General features: G+C 39.5%; 1 protein-coding gene across 1 annotated transcript; it reads right to left on the minus strand.

Moving 5' to 3' along the window:
- Positions 1–22056: 22056 nt before the first annotated feature.
- On the minus strand, positions 22057–22665 carry LOC110863891 (flowering-promoting factor 1-like protein 3). Its single transcript, XM_022113123.2, has one exon. The coding sequence runs from the start codon at positions 22609–22611 to the stop codon at positions 22279–22281; it is 333 nt and encodes a 110-aa protein (XP_021968815.1). The 5' UTR covers positions 22612–22665; the 3' UTR covers positions 22057–22278.
- Between the last annotated feature and the right edge of the window lie 1049 nt (positions 22666–23714).

Raw genomic sequence — 23714 nt, forward strand, 5'->3', positions numbered from 1 at the left:
TGATTTATGCGATTTACATATTTATTAACTAGTTTGTTGTTTTGAACGTTGTTTTGATTGAATAAGAAAATTGTTGGATTGATTTGTAAAAGAAAATGATACGCTTAAAAGCGTGGCCACCTCCAGTTACAGAGGAAACTCTGGCGAAATTTTTCCAAAAACCTAACACTTAGAAATATTTTCACTATAAGTGTTAGAAATACTTTTTCGACATGTTTTCAAAACATAAGTTTCGCCACGACTTTATCACAAAATATCGGAGGTGGGATTTTCACAAAATTTAAACATGACAAATATATTTAATAAATATATTTTTCACAACGTTACTTGTTAATTATTTGTGAAGATACATAAATGTTATTTTTAGGGTAAAAATAATATTATCGAATGTTAACGAATCCAAAATAATACGAACGCCTCTACGATAAATACATAAGTTACACCGGTAATTATTATTAACACTCGATCGTTAAAACGTAACTTACGCATGTTAAGGAAATATTTATGAACACGTATTTTTGTTAAAGTATTATTTTGGGAAAATTATGTGAAATAAAAATATAATATTTTTGAGAAAAATATTTATATTTTGAAGTTAGAAATAAGATATATTTTAAGTGAGACTTAATAATATATTTCGAACACACATGTATTAAATCCCCCATCCTTGGGAAGGAAAATAATTACCAAGTATGCGCAGAATGTAAACACGAATAGTTGTCTAACTATTTCCCAAAACTTAAACCATAAAGTTAAGGCACGACCGTCCGTCTAATAGAGTTAGTACATGTAGGTCCTTGCACAGCTGCTTGACTTGGAGACATACTTGGTATAGACGCACCACTGTGAGTTCATGTCCCCCTTTTCTCTTAACTGTTTTCAGTTTTCTAAACTACGGGGGTGAAATACATGTTACTATGATTACAAGTACTTTATACATGGTATGGTTAGCGTAAGGAGGTTTACTACTTAGATCATGTGAGTGGGTAGGAGCAACATGAGGTCATTAATCCTCATGGTAGGACCGAGGGACAGGAGCGGTAGATCTATCTGGGTGTAGCGAGCCCAGCCCCAGGCCAAACTAGAAACGGACCTCGGGGTGACTTTGTGCCCGACGCATAAATCTGCTAGGTTTGAGTCTCCCTACTTGCACTTCACACATATCAATGGCCTTGCAAACCATTGGTGATCTCAATTCCCTTATTTGCTACATACCAGGATTTTTATACTTACAAAGGTTTATTTACTCACTCACATGAACTCGCTCAACATTATTGTTGATTTTTCAACTTACATGTCTTTCAGGGAATTAAAGGATCTGGCGCGGTATGACACGTTTTCCCGCTGCACTAGTTACGAGGTCATCCGGGTTTAGGGAATGTGACTCTTTCCTGGACAAGTCACAGTCCTTAAACTATGTTTATGTTATGTTGAAGTTTATGTTTGTTGAACAATGTTTATGTCGTTAGGGTGTGTTCCCGTTGATACAATGTTGTTGTATTTGGTTTTTTTTAAAACTAAATTAAATGGATGATCTTGCATGGTTTTTATTCATATAGCTTTGTTATGGTTAAGCTATGGTATTAAGAAGTCACACCAAATTAACCACGCTTCCGCAAAGCCAGGGTGTGACAGCTTGGTATCAGAGCTCTGATCATAGCGAACTAGGATTCCTTCTCGAGTCTAGACTATGATCACTAGGGCTCTCACAAAAACATTTTTACTGCATACCACTTAAGTCCAGATCCAAAACGATTTTACAAACAAATGTTGAGCACATTTTATTTAATTTTTTTTAGGCTTAGTCTTGGAGGCTGAGGCTCGGTCTTGGAGGCCGAGGCTCGATCTAAGAGATCGAGGTAGATGGTTAGTGAGACTAGGAAGAGCAGGCTCAGTCTTGGAGGCTGAGGCTCGGTCTTGGAGGCCGAGGCTCGATCTAAGAGATCGGGGTAGATGATAGAGCAGTCTTAGAGGCTGGGAGAATTTGGCTAGTGGTACTAGGAGTATCAGTCTAGGAGACTGGGAGGCTAGTGGGACTAGGAGAATTATTTGATTGCTTACTTGGTGACTAATGTGTTTACCTGATTGTATGACTGATTATTTGTGCATATTTGTGTTTATGTTACAGACACATGGACTCGACCGGCACTGGTGATTCAGACACCACAGGCCCTAGACCTATAGTATCAGACGATTTAGAGTCTTCAGAGCGCGAGGTTCACACATCCGACATTACTAGCACGGACGAGGATGACTTTCAGCCCTTTGCTTTACCTGATGGTGCTGATGAGCTTGCTGATGGCCCTTTGGCCGGGGACCTACCGTTAGTGGAGATCCCTGCTCCCATACCCTTAGCTGTTTATCCTACTTACGATTTGCTTCTCGACGCCGACGATGATGGCGACGTCGATCTGTATGATGATGAGCCCATAGAGGATGAGGCTCAGGGCGAGGCCCTTCTTGCTGCTGGTGATCTCTTGATGATCGCAGATGCTCCCGCTGAGGAGTCACCTGCTCACTATCCGGCCCCAGACTCTTTCGAGTCTGTGGCTTCCGCACCTTCACACACTCGGAGCGCACAGCACTTTTCACATGGTTCAGATCCTGACCAGGCATCCTCTGTTGCCCCTATTCCTAGCTTTGCTTTCGACCACGATGATGTGGAGGATTCCGATCCTATCTTTCCCCCAGGATTCGACCCAGATCAGGATATAGAGTTTATACCTATGGATCAGCCTATGGAGGATCTAGTCGACCCTGTAGACCCAGTTGATCCCATCGACCCTGAGTTTGATTTTGAGATGGCCTTTGATGATCCCAAGCCTGCCATGGCCCCTGAGCAGGTAGCCGCTCTAGACCCTGCGTTTGAGCATGACCCAGTTCATGCTGACGCACCCATTATTGAGCCTGTGATTGCTGACCCACCTATTGATGATCACCCTGTGGATGCTCCGTTGTTGGAGGGCGATCATGTCATTGCAGCTGATCATGTTGATCCCCCACTTATTGCTGATGCACCTGTTGACCCCCTTGTTGCTCCCCCACCTGATCCCGTTCCACTAGAGCCCGAGCATGCACTATTCGTGACCCACATGGATCCACGAGATGAGCACGCCCAGCATGGGTGGATTCCTGCTGATGAAGAGGTCCCACCTATTCCCCCTCAGCTCACTGATACCCGTCACGTTGATACCTCCTTTTCATTCCCTCAGTTTACACCTCCAGCCCGACCTGGAGAGGGTTCTTCGGCCCATCCCTTTGGGCATATGCCGACGTCTGTTCCCTTCATGCCTCAGTTTTCACCTGTTTTACCCCTTGTTTCTCCATTTCATGTGGCACCTTTTGATCCCACCAGTGAGCCATTCCTTTGGTCGTCACCACCTGTCATGCCACCGACCGACCCTTACCATCCCTTCCACATGGGATACTCCATTGAGGATGTTTTGATGTCTTTTGTTGCCCAGCACGAGGCACACACACGGCGCATTCAGGAGCTTGAGAGAGCTCAGCCGCCGACATGTCAGTGCCAGGGTCAGACCCACTCTCTTTTGCAGCCCTCTCGACCTTTACCACCGGACTATGCTGCACGCCTCTTTGCACTAGAGCAGCAGGTTGCCTCTTTCTTGCGTACCCAGAGAGCAATGGAGGAGGACTGGCTCCAGTTGCGTCGTTTGTTTTACACTCACTTTCCCCCTCCTCCACCACCATCCGTGTAGAGCTCTTCAGTACCGTATGGGTAGACGTTGGTGAGAAGACGGCGATTGCTTTTGACTGCACAGCATTTTTGGAGACTACATTATGATTCTGACTTTTGTTGACATGTATTTGATATATTGACACTGATTTGATATAGTTTTTGGACTGGGGTGATGTAGCCCTTAGTCGATTGATGTTGTATGACACTGTGATGCCCTTGTACACTTACTATGTGGTCTCGATATATGGCAATCGCAGTATTCTCATCATATTTGATGTTTGATTGATTATTTATATTTTTATGACATGGGATGTTGTGTGATTGATATATTGATAACATGAGATGTTATGTATTATTACTATCATTATATACGTACACTTTACTATGCCCTGGCCGACGTAAACCCATCTTTTAGAAGATGCCGCCGAGACGTCAACAACCGCAAATGCCTACCAATCAGGCAGAACTCCAGCAAATCATCGCTGCTGCCATCGCACAATACGCCGCCTCTCAAGGAGGGACTAGTGGAAGCAACTCTAGCAATACTGGCAACAACAACAACCCGCCTCATGGTAATACTAAGTCATTTAGACATACCATGACCTAATTGGATATCTATGGCAAAGATGCTAATGCCGTTCACATGTTATACTGTACGTGCAGGGTGCACCTACAAGCAGTTAGACTGCAAGCCGGTCAACTTTGATGGCACAGGAGGTGCTGTCGCCTTTGTTCGTTGGGCTGAGAAAACTGAATCTGTTCTTCGCATGAGCAAATGCGCACTAGACCAGCAAGTCACCTATATCTCTGGGCTATTCTTGGATGGAGCCCTATCTTGGTGGATTTTGCAAGTACAGACACTTGGTGAAGCTGCTGCCTACGCGCTAACCTGGACCGAACTGAAGGAACTTATGCGCAAAAAGTACTGTTCCCGCGCGGAAATCCAACGATTGGAAACTGAATTCTGGCATTTGAAAATGGAAGGTCTAAAGATCGCAGAATACGTTCAGAGGTTTCATGACTTATCACATGTGGTACCCTACATGGTCACTCCAGAGTTCAAAAGGATTGAACGTTTCATTTGGGGATTAGCTCCTCAAATTATAAGCATGGTGACCTCCTCCAAGCCTGCGACAATTACTGAGGCGATTGATCTGAGCGTGGCTCTCACAGAGGAAGCTATTCGCCTGAACAAGTTCGATGATGCTGAGCCTAAGAAGAAAGAGACTCACGTCGAGTCATCAGGAGGTAACAAGCGGAAGTTCTCAAACTTCAAGCAAGGCACCAGCGGGGTGGTTAAGAAAGGAGAGACAAGCACGCCAGCTCAAGTTACAGCTGGTAGTGGAAAGAAAGGGAAAGGATACATGGGCACCTAGCCCAAGTGTAATACCTGCCAACGCCACCATTCTGGCCATTGTTCTGTGAAAGTATGCGAAGCTTGTGGAAAACCTGGCCACTTGAAGGATGCTTGTTGGGCCACTGTTGGCCAGGGAGGTCAGAGAGGATTCGGAAACAGAAATAATAACCGGGGTGGGAATGGAAATCGCCCACAAGGAAACAATGGAGGTAATGGGAATAGAGTCAACAATGCTAATCAAGCGGGCGCTGTGAATCGTAGTCAAAGGAATAATCAAGCTGGTGGAAACGGGCAGAGATCCGGATGCTTCAACTGTGGTGATCTTGGGCACTACAAGAGGAACTGCCCAGGGTTGAACCAAGCCCGTGGAAGAGTGTTTAATATTGAAGCGAGGGAGGCGCGCCAGGATCCCAATGTCGTTACCGATACGTTCCCTGTAAACCAACGCTATGCATCCGTTTTATTTGATACTGGCGCCGATTATAGCTTCGTATCATTAGAGTTTAAGAATATGCTCGGTCTAGCCGCTAGTAAGTTAGATATTCCGTACTCGATCGAATTGGCTAATGGAAAGTTGGTTGAAGCCAACGAAGTTATCAGAGGCTGTGTGATCGAATTGGGAGAGCGTGAGTTTGCTCTGGATCTACTACCAGTCCAGTTGGGAAGCTTCGACGTGGTAGTAGGAATGGATTGGTTATCAGGCAACAAGGCTGAGATAGTTTGTCATGAAAAGGTCGTTCGTATCCCAACCGAAGACGGCGAAACAATTGTGGTTCACAGAGAGAAGCGTGATACGCCGTTAAGGATTATCAGCTGCCTCAAAGCGCGAAAGTGTTTACAGAAGGGATGTGCTGCCTTTCTGGCACACATTATAAACAAGAAAGCTGCATAACCAAGGATCGAAGACATCCCTGTCGTGAGGGAATATCCAGAAGTCTTCCCAGAGGACTTGCCTGGACTGCCGCCTCAGAGGCAAGTAGAGTTTCACATCGATTTAGTTCCAGGCGCCGCGCCTGTGGCTAAGGCACCCTATAGACTTGCTCCGTCTGAGATGCAAGAGCTGTCGACACAACTTCAAGAGTTGTTAGACAAGGGATTTATCCGACCAAGCTTCTCGCCTTGGGGAGCTCCAGTTTTGTTTGTCAAGAAGAAGGACGGTAGTTTCCGTATGTGCATTGACTACAGAGAATTGAACAAGCTGACCATCAAGAATAGATACCCTCTGCCAAGGATTGATGATCTGTTTGACCAACTGCAAGGCTCAAGCTTTTATTCAAAGATTGATCTTCGATCTGGATACCATCAGCTAAGGATACAAGAGGAGAGTATCCCAAAGACAGCCTTCAGAACTCGTTATGGACACTACGAGTTCCTAGTTATGCGGTTTGGGTTAACAAACGCACCTGCAGTGTTCATGGATTTGATTAATAGGGTTTGCAAGCCCTACTTGGATAAGTTCATGATTGTGTTTATCGATGACATCTTGATTTATTCAAAGACGAAGGCTGAGCACGAACAGCACCTAAGAGCTATTTTGGAGCTACTGAAGAAAGAACAGTTGTACGCCAAGTTCTCTAAGTGCGAGTTTTGGCTACGAGAAGTACAATTCCTTGGGCACGTGGTAAATGGAGATGGAATCCACGTGGATCCCGCCAAGATCGAAGCGATCAAGAATTGGGAAACGCCAAAGACACCAACCGAGATTCGACAATTCTTAGGTTTGGCTGGTTACTATCGAAGGTTTATTGAGGATTTTTCAAAAATTGCTCAACCATTGACGCTCCTCACGCAGAAGGATAAGAAGTTTGATTGGGGAATCAAACAGGAAGAAGCATTCCAGATATTGAAAGATAAGCTCTGCAATGCGCCAATCTTAGCACTACCGGAAGGTACAGATGATTTTGTGGTATACTGCGACGCTTCGCGTCAAGGATTGGGTTGTGTGTTGATACAATGCCAAAAGGTTATAGCTTACGCATCGCGTCAGCTGAAAGTGCATGAAAAGAACTATACCACTCACGATTTGGAGCTTGGCGCAATGATTTTTGCTTTAAAGATCTGGAGGCACTACCTTTATGGTACGAAGTGCACAATCTTTACAGATCACAAGAGCCTACAGCACATATTCAACCAGAAAGAGCTGAATATGAGACAAAGATGATGGGTTGAGTTGTTGAATGATTACGACTGCGAGATAAAGTATCATCCAGGGAAGGCGAATGTGGTCGCCGATGCCCTAAGTCGAAAGGAGAGGATCAAGCCCATAAGGGTTAGGGCTTTGGAGATGATTATCCAAACCGATCTTTCTTTGCGCATTCGTGCCGCGCAGAAAGAAGCTCTCAAGGAAAGAAACCTTGAAGAAGAATATCTCTGTGGGATGGAGAAGCTATTGGTACCAAACAAGGAAGGAACGTTATGTTTTGAGAAAAGGATTTGGGTTCCTTTGTTTGGAGGTTTAAGGAAGGTTATTTTCGATGAAGCTCACAAATCGCGGTACTCTATCCACCCTGGAGCAGATAAGATGTACCAGGACCTTAAGGACTATTATTGGTGGCCTAGGATGAAAGGCGATGTTGCTGTTTATGTGAGCAAGTGTTTAACATGCGCTAAGGTTAAAGCGGAATACCAGAAGCCTTCAGGACTTCTGCAACAACCTGAAATTCCCAAGTGGAAGTGGGAACAAATCTCAATGGATTTTGTTACAAAGTTGCCAAGAACGCCAAGAGGCCATGACACTATTTGGGTAATAGTGGATTGATTAACAAAGTCAGCGCACTTCTTACCTATCAGGGAGAAGGATAATACGAGTAAGTTGGCCGAAATTTACATGAGAGAGATTGTTACACGCCATGGAGTACCTCTCTCAATCATCTCCGATAGGGACGGAAGGTTCGTCTCAAGGATTTGGCAATCCTTCCAGGAAGCTTTTGGCTCGCAATTGAATATGAGCACCGCGTTTCACCCACAGACCGACGGACAAAGCGAACGGACGATACAGACTTTGGAAGACATGCTAAGAGCATGTGTTATGGACTTGGGCGGTAGCTGGGATAAGCATTTGCCTTTGGTCGAATTTTCATACAACAACAGCTACCACACCAGTATTGGTGCCGTGCCATTCGAAGCTTTATATGGCCGCAAGTGAAGATCACCGCTTTGTTGGTCTGACGCAGGTGATAGACAGTTGGTTGGTCCTGATGTGGTCCAGGAAACCACAGATAAGATTGCACAGATCCGAGATCGCATCAGTGCGGCTCGTGACCGTCAGAAAGCCTACGCGGATCGAAAAAGGAAACCTCTAGAGTTTGAGGTAGGTGATATGGTTTTGTTGAAGGTATCACCCTGGAAGGGTGTGGCACGCTTCGGGAAGCGTGGAAAGTTGAATCCGCGGTATATTGGTCCGTTCAGAATTTTGGAAAGAATTAGGCTAGTAGCTTACAAGCTGGACTTACCTGCTGAACTGAATGGAGTTCATGATACATTTCATGTATCCAATTTGAAGAAGAGTCCAACTCAAGATACCGTTGTCATTCCTACCGACGAAATTCATGTCGACGACACGCTCCACTTCGTTGAAGAACCCGTTGAGATTATGGATTGGAAAGTGAACAAGACCCGCCGGAGCAGTGTCAAACTCGTCAAGGTTCGTTAGAATGCCAGACATGGTCCTGAATACACCTGGGAGCGTGAGGACCGGATGAAAGAGAAATACCCCCACTTATTTCCCAAGAACCCTGCATCTAGAAGCAGAACTTAAAATTTCGGGACGAAATTTTTCTAACGGGGGGAGAATGTGACAACCCTCACTAAACCAGGTATCCGTACGACTTAATTAATGATTAATTACTGCTTAATTGCTGTGCTTACCTGAAATTGTGGATAAATTGCTACTTGAATGTTGATACATGTACATACTTGCATCATACTCTACTTACTGTCACTACATTATTAACATGCTGAACCTTAGTGACAAACATGATGCACAAAAGCACAGTAGCACTGTAAACGGATAACCTATTGAACATGCTGATAAAGCCACAGGCAGACACTGCCTCTAAGGCCTGTATGAGCCAGAAATAGTTACTACACTAGTGGTGAGTGTAGGGATACAAGGGTTGTAGAACTGCGTCTCTAGGAATAAGTTACAATGACTGGATGTGCCTAAAACGTACTCTAAGCACAAAATTCAGCACTTTAATAAACAATTCAGCTTTTAGCTAACTAATAAAGTGCCAAAACAAGAGAAAAATATTACTAGACACTTTCCAAAGTGTCGGGAATAAGTTGTGTCACTAAAAATGGTATTAACGACACTTTAAAGCTTTGTTAAGCGCTTTAACGGATTACTATCCAACCGGACAACCGGACTATACCCGGAACATGAAAATATTGTTAATAACATTATTTATCTTTTCCTGAGCCAGTTAGGGTCCCTGAATACCCTAACACCCGCTGTAATGCACAACACACTACTAACCGGGTTAATCCCTAACTTAACTAACTTATCCTAACTATTAACTAATGATTAGTTGGAAACTAACCAAACTACCCCCCCCCCCCTGGCCGATTTCGGTCACTTTGTGACCCCCATGGTACAACATTTGATTATTTTATTTTCTTTGGTCCCATATCTAGAGAACAGAAGTCCTTTGGGTATTAAGCTTGTAATTGCCTATAAGATCACCCTTGTGCACACCATAACATTCCACCACTCACAACTCAAGACAACACTCCCTCTCCCTTCCTTGGAGCTCTCGGCCGAAGACATCCCCCCACACACAACCATTTTTCGGTTTTGATCACCTCATTTCAAGAACACACAAGTGTCAAGGATCCCGTATAAGGAGGCTTGGTGCATTCGGAGCTCAAAGGACCTCACTCTATTGCTTTTATCCTCTCATTTTGTGTCTAGATTCTTCCCTAGCCTCGAGCTAGTAGTAAGTTGTTATAATCACCTTCTCGAACTATTTTAAGATGGTTAATATGATTTGTAACGGTTAAAACTCGTAATCTTACAAGATGAAGCATAAAAGTCCACTAAAAATGCAAGTAAAGATCGTTAAAAGCTTGTTTGATGTGTAAATCTTGTAGTATTTGTTATGAGTAGTTATTTAGGCCCGATCTATGTTGTGGTAGCTCGGATCACCGTTTAACCCGGATTGGTCATGATCATGGATCATGACATAAGGTTGTTTTAGAAGTAACAAGGGTTAAAGGATGAAACTCTACCACACACAAATCATGAACTTGTGTAAAAACGATTTTGCTTATGAAATAGTGTTTAAAACTAGTAGATCTACGGATCTACAAGTGGTATTTTCAAAGAACCAAGTATCAAAGAAACCATGTTTTCTAAAGACGGATCTTACACTAACAAGAATGATTTTTAGAAAACACAAGTGTGTGAACACTTGTGTAGCACAAAGTTTCGACAAAATAATTATTTTTGTAAAATTTACAAGAAGATGTAAAGACGGGATTTCTTTAAAAGCAAGGTTTTTACGAAATCGGATTGATTTATATAAAGATCCGCTAAAAGTAATGGGATTTACTTCATAATTCTAGAAAACTACAAGTTCATGTGATTTATGCGATTTACATATTTATTAACTAGTTTGTTGTTTTGAACGTTGTTTTGATTGAATAAGAAAATTGTTGGATTGATTTGTAAAAGAAAATGATATGCTTAAAAGCATGGCCACCTCCAGTTACAGAGGAAACTCTGGCGAAATTTTTCCAAAAACCTAACACTTAGAAATATTTTCATTATAAGTGTTAGAAATACTTTTTCGACATGTTTTCAAAACATAAGTTTCGCCACGACTTTATTACAAAATATCGGAGGTGGGATTTTCACAAAATTTAAACGTGACAAATATATTTAATAAATATATTTTTCACAACGTTACTTGTTAATTATTTGTGAAGATACTTAAATGTTATTTTTAGGGTAAAAATAATATTATCGAATGTTAACGAATCCAAAATAATACGAACGCCTCTACGATAAATACGTAAGACCGGTAATTATTATTACCACTCGATCGTTAAAACGTAACTTACGCATGTTAAGGAAATATTTATGAACACGTATTTTTGTTAAAGTATTATTTTGGGAAAATTATGTGAAATAAAAATATAATATTTTTGAGAAAAATATTTATATTTTGAAGTTAGAAATAAGATATATTTTAAGTGAGACTTAATAATATATTTCGAAAACACATGTATTAAATCCCCCGTCCTTGGGAAGGAAAATAATTACCAAGTATGCGCAGAATGTAAACACGAAATAGTTGTCTAACTATTTCCCAAAACTTAAACCATAAAGTTAAGGCACGACCGTCCGTCTAATAGAGTTAGTACATGTAGGTCCTTGCACAGCTGCTTGACTTGGAGACATACTTGGTATAGACGCACCACTGTGAGTTCATGTCCCCCTTTTCTCTTAACTGTTTTCAGTTTTCTAAACTACGGGGGTGAAATACATGTTACTATGATTACAAGTACTTTATACATGGTATGGTTAGCGTAAGGAGGTTTACTACTTAGATCATGTGAGTGGGTAGGAGCAACATGAGGTCATTAATCCTCATGGTAGGACCGAGGGACAGGAGCGGTAGATCTATCTGGGTGTAGCTAGCCCAGCCCCAGGCCAAACTAGAAACGGACCTCAGGGTGACTTTGTGCCCGACGCATAAATCTGCTAGGTTTGAGTCTCCCTACTTGCACTTCACACATATCAATAGCCTTGCAAACCATTGGTGATCTCAATTCCCTTATTTGCTACATACCAGGATTTTTATACTTACAAAGGTTTATTTACTCACTTACACATGAACTCGCTCAACATTATTGTTGATTTTTCAACTTACATGTATTTCAGGGAATTAAAGGATCTGGCGCGGTATGACACGTTTTCCCGCTGCACTAGTTACGAGGTCATCCGGGTTTAGGGAATGTGAATCTTTCCTGGACAAGTCACAGTCCTTAAACTATGTTTATGTTATGTTGAAGTTTATGTTTGTTGAACAATGTTTATGTCGTTAGGGTGTGTTCCCGTTGATACAATGTTGTTGTATTTGTTTTTTTTTTTAAACTAAATTAAATGGATGATCTTGCATGGTTTTTATTCATATAGCTTTGTTATGGTTAAGCTATGGTATTAAGAAGTCACACCAAATTAACCACGCTTCCGCAAAGCCAGGGTGTGACACTGCTGATCATCCATGATCCATTGTAGGGTGATGTGTAATGATCATAAGCCCAATTTTTCACTATAAAAGGACATACATTGCACATAAGTGAAACACACCTCAAAACCTGCTCTCTTGATCATCTCTGGAACTTCCAAGCATTCTTCTATCATCCTTAGTCGTGCACCAAGCTTCTGTAAGTTGCCTAACCCTTTGTGGTTTCGTTTTTCCATAGTTTTAGCTTAAAAGTCAATCCGTCGTAATTAACGATTGACTTTGCGATAAATCACAAATGGTCCAGTGGTTTGTCGAATCAAAGATAGTTATATGATGGTAATAATGTGGGCATTAAACCCCTAAAAGGGCACCCTCTGATTCCCACTCTAACTAGTCCAAATGTCGAGTCAAACGTGCTTAGAAAAAGTCAACAGAAATGCTATTTTGCGATTTCTTGCATAATCAGTAATGTAGATGATATGTAACCTGTTTAAACACTCATAGAACATGATAATAAGTATATTAACTAGTCTAAGCTTGTTTGATCCGACCATTTACTGTTTTGACCCGGTTTGGAGCCGAAAGTCGCAAAAGCTTTGACTTTTGCTTTGACTTCAGTTCTGACCCGTTAAAGTATGATATAGATATGCCTTAGGACTCTCTTAGGACCAGGTTACATGATGGTATAACCCTCTGTGACCGGTTCGTTGTTTGTCCGAGTCTTTTACACTTTTCCGTTAAATGCTTAAAAGTTGACCGTAACGCCCTTTTTGATTTAAAACGAGAATTTCGGACATGTGAAAGAATCATAACCTTAGTTACTGATTTCTAAGCATGTCCCTAAAATTTAACGTCAATCCGAGGTCCAGAATAGGAGTTATGCTAAATAGCGCAAATTACGAAGACTTTAGTAAGTTAATAGCGCAATTAGCATAACGCCTATCTAAACCCGGATTTCGACACCAAACCTTTCACTCACTGATGTAAAATAATATTTTGGGATTTTTAAAGATTTTTAATTATTTTTAACCTGCTCATAACCTGCAGTTATGGCAACGGTTCGGTAAATACCGAATATACCCTTTTCGGCCATAACTTGAGTTCTACAAGGTCTTTTGACCCGATTCCAGTTGCTACTGATTTTAAATAATAAGTAAAGTATTTTGATCTTTATAAACTGTTCGGGAAACTCAGATTTCTTGTAGAACTCAGAAACCTCTTTTATAATCTTTAAAAAGACCGAAATACCCCTACGGGGCATAATATGAACTTAAACTCGTTACGGGCATTATGGAAGGTATCCTACTGATGCCACAACCTCTTTAAAGTATATTAACTAAGGAAACCAGTGTAGGACTCTTACGGTTACCCGTTACGCCTTTTGCGTGCACGGTTCGGCTTATGTAACTAGTTTACATAAACTAGCCGAAACGGGTCAAACCATATTGTTTTGACCCCAAATACAGAGTGTCATTATTATACCCCTATAAAACAAGTCTTCAAACTTGTTGGGTCAAAAATCACATTCCATTCCCGGTTTTCGCCTTTCACGCGATTAAACCGTATCTACCCTTTGAAACTGACCGGTCTAAGCTACGGCTAGATTAAAGACCCGTTAGGATTCTAATAGGTTATTTTAAAACCTCCGTTCCAGAATAGGAGACCAGTAAAAGCTATCTACAATTTATTTCAATTAAGGAATTATACTTGCAAAGGTAAATACTTTTAACTTATTTTTCCGTTATACGGGCTTGGGTTACGGTATTTAAAATACCGCTTGGTCGGGCAATTGACCCCAACTCATTAGTAGTTGGGTATTATCAATGTGACCCGTTTAAAAACTTGTTTTGTTGGCTTTACGCCTTTGGGAGCTTAATGACCATGTCCCGGATATCCTTGGCAGCATTTTACGAAATGGCCACGACCTTGACATCCGGGTGTAGGCGTACACCCGGCATTATGTCCATGACTATAAAGGTATAGCCGTTGGTTTTCCGCCACGGTTTTATACTATGTGGTGTGTCTATTAAACTTTAACCCGGCACGACCCGGGCGACCGAACGCATAGTAAACATGTAATTCTTTACAAGATTTAATTATAAATTATCCCAAGTTATAAAGAGTTTGTGCCTTGTGTATTTAAACCAATTTTAATAAACATTTTACAAAAGTGTCAGTTGAATGTATTTACCAGTGTAAACTGACGTATTTTCCCAAAAAGACTAAATGCATGTACTATGCGTAATTGGCTGGGATTTCTCCTTAGCATCATTAGAAGTCTCGCAAGCTTAAGATGCCTGAAGTCTGTTGAACAATACTTTATTATTACTATTGATCCCCTGTGGATTTTATTTCAACAATGGTGATACTTTGATATTCCAGAAAATGTTGAAATATATTTATCTTTATGCTTCCGCTGTGCATTCATATAATTGTGTGGTTTGACTATATTGTTGCCAACTACGTCACGGTAATCCCCCACCGGGCCCACCGGTGAGACACGTGGAAATCGAGGTGTGACAAAAAACATATAGTATATAGGATATTTTTTAAAAACTTTGGGCCCTCAAAGTCTTTGGGCCTGGGTCCATTGTCCTACTTGCCCACACTTATCACCGGGCCTGTCCTGTCCGATTGATTTAGGACCCACCAACACATGTCAAGGCTCTGCCCAACTAAGTTCATTGGGGTTCTGTCTCGTGACGTAGGGATAAAATTTAATTGGGTTACTATACTTAATGTGAGTGCATTATATATTTTATTAAATAGTTCAGGAATTATATCCAAGATATAACAACCCTCCTTTAAATATTTAGAACACTCCTAAACGCTTCTAAATGCACCCCGTATACGAAAAGTGGGCATGAAATACCTTTATACAATTAAAAATCAAATAAAAATAATAAATTAAGTCTGTCGCGGGGCGCGACAGATTGCTCTTAAGCCTACGTGGGGCGCGAGCGAGTGACAGACGGCGAAACCGCATCGTGCCACGTGTCAGGACACGCGTCAAAAGCCCGGATGACTCAGCAAACCAGTTGCCGCCTTTAGGGCCCTCGCGGGCCGCGTAAACCTTTGCCTCATTCTTCGCGGGGCGTGACAAAGTGCCTGATCAGCACTATAAATAGATGCGAGCGACCCAGTTTACAAATGGTCCCACATTCGATATTCTCTCTAAATTTCTGAATATTTGAAGTAGTATCGGGCATTATACCCCCTAATTAGCGAAGCTCTGCCTCGATGTAAGTATTATAACCCCGGTTACGTATTAGATACGCTACCCGATTGATCTAGCGCTCCGTAACAGCTGTCGAGGTTCTACCTGACGTAGTCGTTGGAGTTCTGTCTCGGGGAGGGTGTAACTAATGTTAAATTGGGTTATTATACTAACACGTGTGCATTGTTTATTTAATTGGATTATAACCAGGAAGTCACCAAGGAAAACCCTAAAATAGCAATGTGAGTACTCTCCTTTTTGCAAACTATTTTTACAAAACCTCACTTAATTAAGTCTATATTAAACAGTGATTGAGTATTTGTATTCTACAATTATCGTCGGTATGTTGGGGTTTTGTATACAAAATTTGTTACTATCTTGTGAGGAGTAACATGACCACAAGTCGGGTTGACAGTACCATGGGTGGTAATTAAAGTAGATGGAAACAAATGTAATTGCGCGACCGCCTTCAATGCTCTAGACTAATAAAACATGTTTTGATTAAACTGGGATTCACTCACCAGTATTTCCTGCTGATAAAATGTTTTAAACACGTGTTTCAGGTAACTTAGAGTGAAACCAATAAAAGCCAGCTGGAGAGCACTGAAGGCTTAGAAAAGTGGCAATAAAAGTTACCTAATTAAAAAGGAGAATTGTTTTCAATAATTGGGGTTATTCCCTATAAATGTATCAAAATGAAAAATCGGGTTTCGTGTGTCTCACTTATAAATGTATTATCTGAGAAACTTGGGTTTTATCCCATTTCTTTATTTTAAATATTTTTGGTGTTTAACTCTGATAAAATATTTCCTAACTACGATCCTGATGAAACTTTCCGCTGCCAAATTAATAAACACCGATACCACTGAAACTGGTCGCGGCTGCCCGCTCTCGGGATAGGGGTCGAGGGTTGTGACACTTACTTCACAGACGATGACAATTGGTTGAAGGGGTTGTTTTGGTGTGATGATCAATGTAAACACAATTATCGTATGTTTGGTGTTATGATTTCATTTGACACCACTTACCGGTCTAACAAGTATCATTTGGAATTCATTATATTTTGTGTTAGGCGTTATCCTGTTTTCCTTTTTAATGACGTTATCTTGTTTTGATTTATTGGAGTTTTCACACCATTATTGCAATGTTTTTTTTTTCTTTTTTTTTTCTCTTTTTTTTTTTTTGTAGATACTCTATGTTGTTTGTACATTTTACTGGTATAGATAATCACCACAACAATGTCATATTCAGTGCTGCATTTTGACACGTGATGCACAAACTTTCACTCAAGGTAATATGTTTTTTTTTTTTTTTTTTGCCATTTATCCTTTCTGGCATTTTAAATTGCTTGGTGTTTTACAGCCATAATGTTTTGTTTTGGATTTTTTTTAATCAATGTATTTTATCATCTTTCTTTTTTATGGGGCGTTTTCGTGTTATGTAGTTGGTGTAAGGCTATGCAATTCCACCAACTTTATGGAACGTATATGCGGTGTTGTATGGACCAATGCACTTACACCCGAATTGTTTGAATCCGGATGGGTATAGACTATTAAAGAGTTCAATCTGTCAGATAACAACTGATTATCTGATATTTTTACTCTTAAGGAATCATGAATCTCTACATTCTATAGGATGGAGTTTTTGTCAGGTCTTATGCGTATGACATCAAGGTCTGAGAGTGAAAACCACTTCTATTTATTTGTTGTATTTATAATTATTTATAATATATTTTATTTATTGTTTAATTGTATAATAATATATTTTATTTAGGTGGTGTTTGGGATTGCTTATTTTAGTGAATTATTATCTTATTGACTTTTTTAAAAGTTAAAAAATGTTTGTGTGAAAATATTTTGTAAGGGAAAAAGTCAATAAGTATTGTGACTTATTAACTTTTACAAAAAGTTATAAGTTGTTTTGAAAAGCTAAGACAAACTTAGCCTTAATCTTAATTAAAACAAGATATATATAAATATAACATATAAATATAATTAAAGTAAGTTGATATATATAAAAATAAACTTAAAAGTAGGTGACTCGATGGAGTGTGATGTGAAGTCTTTGGAGGGGGTTTAGGGTGAAATGGTGGTCACCCGAGGAGAGGTAAATTCTTTACCCGTCAAATCACATTTTGTTATGTCAATTCTTCTCTCTAAGTCCTCTCTTACACTAAAACATAAGGGGTGGTCACCTCTTATAAGGAGGGGTAAACTATTTTTTTATTAAATATAAAAAACAAAAAAAAAATGATTTGTTGAAAAGAGTAGGACCTACCATTATTCAACTTTCTCTCCTTCCCCTCTTCTTCCCCTATGCAGTAAACACTCACCGGTTCTTTACTCAATCACCGGGGTGGTGAGTGTCGGCGGCGGTGTTGGCGCACGGCAAACCCGTTCACTGGTGCCTTCCTCGCACCCACCCCGTTTACCATTACACATTGTGAGAAAAGTTTAATTTTTATAGGAAAGTCTGAAATCTGAAATTTGGTAACACTCTGGATGCTCTTACTGACCCATCTTGCCACCAGTAGTCCATAAGCATAACGGGAAAATAGGATGTAGTTTTTGTATGTATATTTAATCACGATGGATCATCACCTTTCGTTTTAATTTCCTTTCTCATGTTCTTTTTAAAAACGTATGATTGATACTGAAAGGATGACGACATTTGAATTACTAGGACTTGCAACTCTTGCTATCAACAACACAACTAAAACCTTGGCTGTAGTATACGATTGGGATGACGATCACCTGGGTGCACCCAATCCTGATTTATATTCTTAAAAAGTTGTTCAAAAAGAGTATCAAATTGTGGGGTTTCATATTGTTAGAAATCTTTATCCTCTTATCTAGTGGCTCCACCTCACCTCCACATGCCCAAGAATCAACCATGGTCCAATCTATATAGGACCACCACTAGTCCACCAATTAATGGAACGTTTGGTAATTGATATCACCTCATTTTCCACTTCATTAGCCACACAAATAATAAATATGTTAGTTTAAAGTTTTGAATAATGGCTTAAGTAACTACTTTAAGGATTTATATAATGGCTTAAGTAACTACAACTTATTCACTCACTATCTATTTTTTAAGCAATTTCGTCACAGTTGTCGACCTCAAAGCTCATGTGTTTATCTGCTGTTACCGGCCAAAGCTTGCTGTTATTAATATTTGCCAGTACCAGTAATCCAGCTATCTCTTTTGCCTCAAAACTTATCATTGACATCACCTGATTGACTACTAAATACAAATTTGAGTCTTAAACTTGCAAAATATGCTATGTAAGAATACGTATCAATCCAAGTAATCTCTTTTATAACTACAAGATTTGAAAAAGTTTCTTGAATTAAACTCATTTTGTGTCCAAGGCAGCCATAGAACAAGGTTTACTTTTCTTAATATTTGCCACCAAACTCTATCTATCTTTTTTACCTCAAAACAATTGATACGATCCATCCCACGTTCCATGCAACAACAGTGCAACATGCATGGCAAATGGATCATATTGTGGGTTTACATCATGCCTTCAAGTTCTTAGTTATTTTCTATTTGTTTAATTAATTGTTGGTTATTTTGGTAGATAGTGAGTAGTGGGTTAGTTTACATTAGTTTCCTTGTGTAAACCTATAAAAGTGTTACTCTTGGTTAGGGTGTTCAGAATTTGATTTGGATTTGAAAAATTCGAGATTCGACTCGATTCAAATTCGATTGAAAAGGTTCGAATTTGCGTTGATTCGTATTTGAGTCCAATAATCGAACTAGAATCAAATACGAATTTATGATTTTGAATTCGATTTGAAATTCGAATTCAATTTATATGTATACACACACACAAACGTATACACACATATATAATTTCTAAACTTGCCCAAAGTATGAGCTACCTACATAAGAGATAAGTTTATTATTCATAACATTACCAAATCTACTAAAAAATAGCCCATGCTACTTATTTGTAAAATTTTACCTAACTTAAATCACTACCAGAAACCAACTTATCTTCTAATTTTTGGTGTTTTGCCATACTGATAGTTAATTAATTTTACAGATTATTATATTTTATGTTGAATATAATTAGTTTGTAGTACTTTAAAAAAATGAAAGTAAAATAATATATTGTTTAGGCTGAATTTGAATTAAATCGAATTTATTCGAATTCGGTTCAAATTCGAGTTTCAAATATTAATCGAATCGAATATGAATTCAGGTAAAAAATAAAAATTCAAAAAATTCGATTTGAATAATTCGAAAATTCGTTATTCAGTTCGATTAACACCCCTACTCTCGGTAGATTTGAAGGAAGCATAAAAAGTGAAGCAAAATAGTCTCTTCTTTATCTTGTGTTCTTGTAGCTTGACCTTCTCTAAGGGTTTTCTATCTTTGGAGCTTGATCCATTCTATGGATCCCTATCAACAATCATAATTTCAGGGAATTTACAGCCGATACAAATTCGAACTGGATAGGTGAATAACTTTTTAATTATATAGATTGGTAGATGATGGATGGTGATGAATCTTGTAAGAATGGAATCTAATAGATGATCTAGGGGAAATAATGTGATCAAGACACATCAGACTGAAACTCATCCATATATCTTTTTTCTCCCATCCAATGGATAGAAATGGGAACAATGATAGAATATGGCCTCCATTAATATTGATTTATGTTCTTCCTTTCCTTTGGGTATCCAAAGGAGCAGCATGCCCCATAACTATAGGAATGGGTTGCACGTACTGCTAATGAAAATGAATTACTGTATGCCACTTCTATGAATGGGGCCTAATTAATAAGTTTTTTATCTGCAATGAAACACTTGTAGTTTTAAAAACGAATAAGAATAGCTGTGACTACCCTTCTAGTCAATCACTAGTCTTTTGCACTAAGTTGTATAAAAATACGTGTGTCGCTGATGTGGAAATGGGATTGATCAGAAATTCTTAATAATTTATTATACATAGTACATTATAAAAACAACCATCACTACAAGAAAAAAACATCTAAAGCAATGACGTGAGTCGTCGGCATAGGGAACCCTATGGCAATGACATGTCGAGATTTTAGGGTTACGGCATCCTGTGGCGACAACCAGGGGCGGAACCACCATTATAGTAGTCGTAGCATGGGCTACGGCTCAACTTCGTATGCGCAGTGTAAGTATTTTTCGGTTTTGTACAAAGGATGCCCCTAAAACAATTCTAGGATACCCCTAACCAAAAAATAGGATACTTTAGTTTAGTAAAATCCAATTCTTTTTATAAGATTTAAAAGTTATTTTTGAATTCTGTTTAGAAAACTAGAACTAGTTTATGTTTATGTTTGGGTAATTGATAAACCTAGCCCATTAGCCCAAACTCAAAACAATAATAAAACTCAAAACAGGCGATCATTGTGTTAGTGGGCGACAATGGAGAGAAACCAAAAGTCGATAAATCTGATTTATGAAATAAGAATAGAATAGAATAGAATAGAATAGAATAGAATAGAATAGAATAGAATAGAATAGAATAGAATAGAATAGAAGCCATCTGTGATTTGAAGTTTGAAAAGGTCAGAATTAGAATTCAGAAACATCGTCCCTCCCTGTGAAATCGCTGATTACAGATTCGTGATTCGTCCCTGCGTTTCGTTGTGAGTTTTCACTTTTCAATTTCTTGGCCCTTGAATCTTGATACTTTATTTATTGTCGTTTTTTTATTATTGTATGATTGCACGACAAGTATTTTTTTGGGAAACCCCTGATTTAATGGGCTAGTTTCGCCACTAGCGACAAATTATCATCAGGACAACTTAGGCCAAAAAATGGTAATAGTACTGCTGCAAAAAATATAAAATAAAAAAAGAGAACATCTTTAAGATTGGGACTAATGTAGTTGGAAAAATTGGTTAACGCTGCAAGTCTATAAATTTTTGTGCTATTATTTTTGAAAGGCCTTATCATAGTCCTACAAGCTTGCAAAATCTTATAATGTAACTCATACGCACTAAACGAAAGGTCAATGTCTGTCGCTAATTAACCCTTAATTGGATGATATTGTCATGGTGATCCGATCATGACAAGTGTCTGTAATTCGTCGATAAGCCCTCTAGCTAAGTCGTCGGCGATCCGTTGGTAAACGCTTTACTCACACCCCTTTCCCACTGACCTTCACTGATGGATTATATTTTCACCAAGGGACAGTGAAGTATTCATTCTCGTTGAAAGTCCTCAATGATATATTTATGAAAATTGAAAAAAAAATTAAGAAAATAAAATTCTTGAGCATTCAACTTTTTCAGTTATTGGGCATTTGAATTTCCAATTAGAAGACGCCCACCAACCAAGGGTGTAGCTTTGTGAGGGTGGGAGGGGGCGGCCGACTCCCCGAACTTTTCGCTCGTTAGTGGAGAGTATGTAGTTTTCGTATAGAAATTCTTGGGTATATACGTTTTTGACCCCCCGGTTTTATAGAAATTTTTGGTATATACATTTTCGACCCCCCGATCAGAAATCTCAAGCTTACCAACCACTTTTAACGCACACTTGCAATCACACAGAAACTAGATTTTTCATTACAGAGAACCCGATATAATATTTACAAATACATGAACACTAATCAACCCTTGATCCACATGAAATTAGCTTCTTAAATCTTAAAAAGAAAAGAAACTTCAAATTTGAGCTCACTCAAACATTATGAGGAACTCATATAATAGAACTTGGAGTAACTTTTTAAGCGATTTAAGGTACATACTTACACCTAACAAACAAACAACCCACTGACTTCAATGTGAGAGTAATTCAGACAGAAAACACAACATATATGTTCATTAGTCAATGTACATATCTCTTACTTCGAACATGTTCCGGTTCTTGACGACTATATCATACATATGCATCGATTTGAGCTTGTTAAAGTGTTTAGGGAGAGAAATGAGATGCACGGTTGACCTTTTGTGAAACTGCAACAAATCAGGATCATCATAGTACCTTTCCCACCCGAATGATGACAGGATTCTTTCGAGTACATTGTATGAAGTAACCACTTCGTTGGAGGGTAAATGAACCAAGACCTTACGTCGGGCCAAACCCTGAAAGGAATCACTTCCAGGGTTCCCCACTAGTCGAAGCACACCATTGTTGAACACCCAAACACCAGACATATCCTTAACTATTGATCAGCTAGCTATAGGGTTTTAAGTTTCGGTTTTTAGGAGGCTTGCAGAAAAGAATTTGAGTTTCTGGAGATGACGGTGGAGGTTTATATAAGGCTTTGGGAACAACTAGGGTGGAGAATATATACACATACAACAAAAAAGCATGGGTTGGGCCCGTTAAAGGGCAGAGAAAAATGTATTTAGAGCATCACTTGCCCACGTGTTGATGTGGGGGGAAGGAGAATCTAAAGTCTTTTTCTGTCCCATAATAAAGCCAGCCCACAAACACAAAGGGATCTTCAGCGGAGATTGGTCGAGGGATTTGTGCAACAAAATGAGCTTGGACACAAATTAATTATTCGTAGGTGTATGTATTTTAATATTGGTTTATGCATATATATTCCATTTCCATCCTATCATAACCGGTTATTAACAACTACAAGTACGTAATACATATGATAAATATCGTTTGGTGTCACTATTTTTCTAAAATGTTTAGGCTTTAACAACTCAACCAAACAACTGATTGTTGTTGGCGTCAATATTTGTTTAAGGCTTGTAGGTCCCGTTTTTTCGGTGGATTGATAACGAAAACCTATCCTTGTTTATCACAAACACGGTAACGGGTGCGGAATCGCCGTGACGGTGCAAACCAAACACAGTTAACAAGAACACACACGTAACCAAAAGATTCAATATCTATTGATTAGGGATGAGAACGATACAAACATATACAAACAATGTTTACAGACTCTCTCTCAAAGTCTCACAGCTCTCGTCTCGCGTCCAAGTCTCACACAGAAACTATGAGAGCTATTTATACTAAACAGACACAGACCACGGTGAAACATAAATAACTCGGCGAAACAACTTTTAGGCCAAACATTGGGCCTGAAGAAGCCCAACAGGCGACGAAACAGGGACAGCCCACGGCGAAACACCCTAGTCGACGAAACACATTATGTTTCGTCGACAATGTACATACAGATTGAATATTTTCATTAATTTTCAACTACATGACAAAACTAGTGACATCATCATGATGATGTTATGATGATGTGTCATCGGGAAATGTCGCGGCTCTCCGTGCTTCGCGTGTCGAACTCTGG

This window comes from Helianthus annuus, chromosome 6 (assembly GCF_002127325.2).
Source record: "Helianthus annuus cultivar XRQ/B chromosome 6, HanXRQr2.0-SUNRISE, whole genome shotgun sequence".
In the NCBI taxonomy this organism is placed as follows: Eukaryota; Viridiplantae; Streptophyta; class Magnoliopsida; order Asterales; family Asteraceae; genus Helianthus; species Helianthus annuus.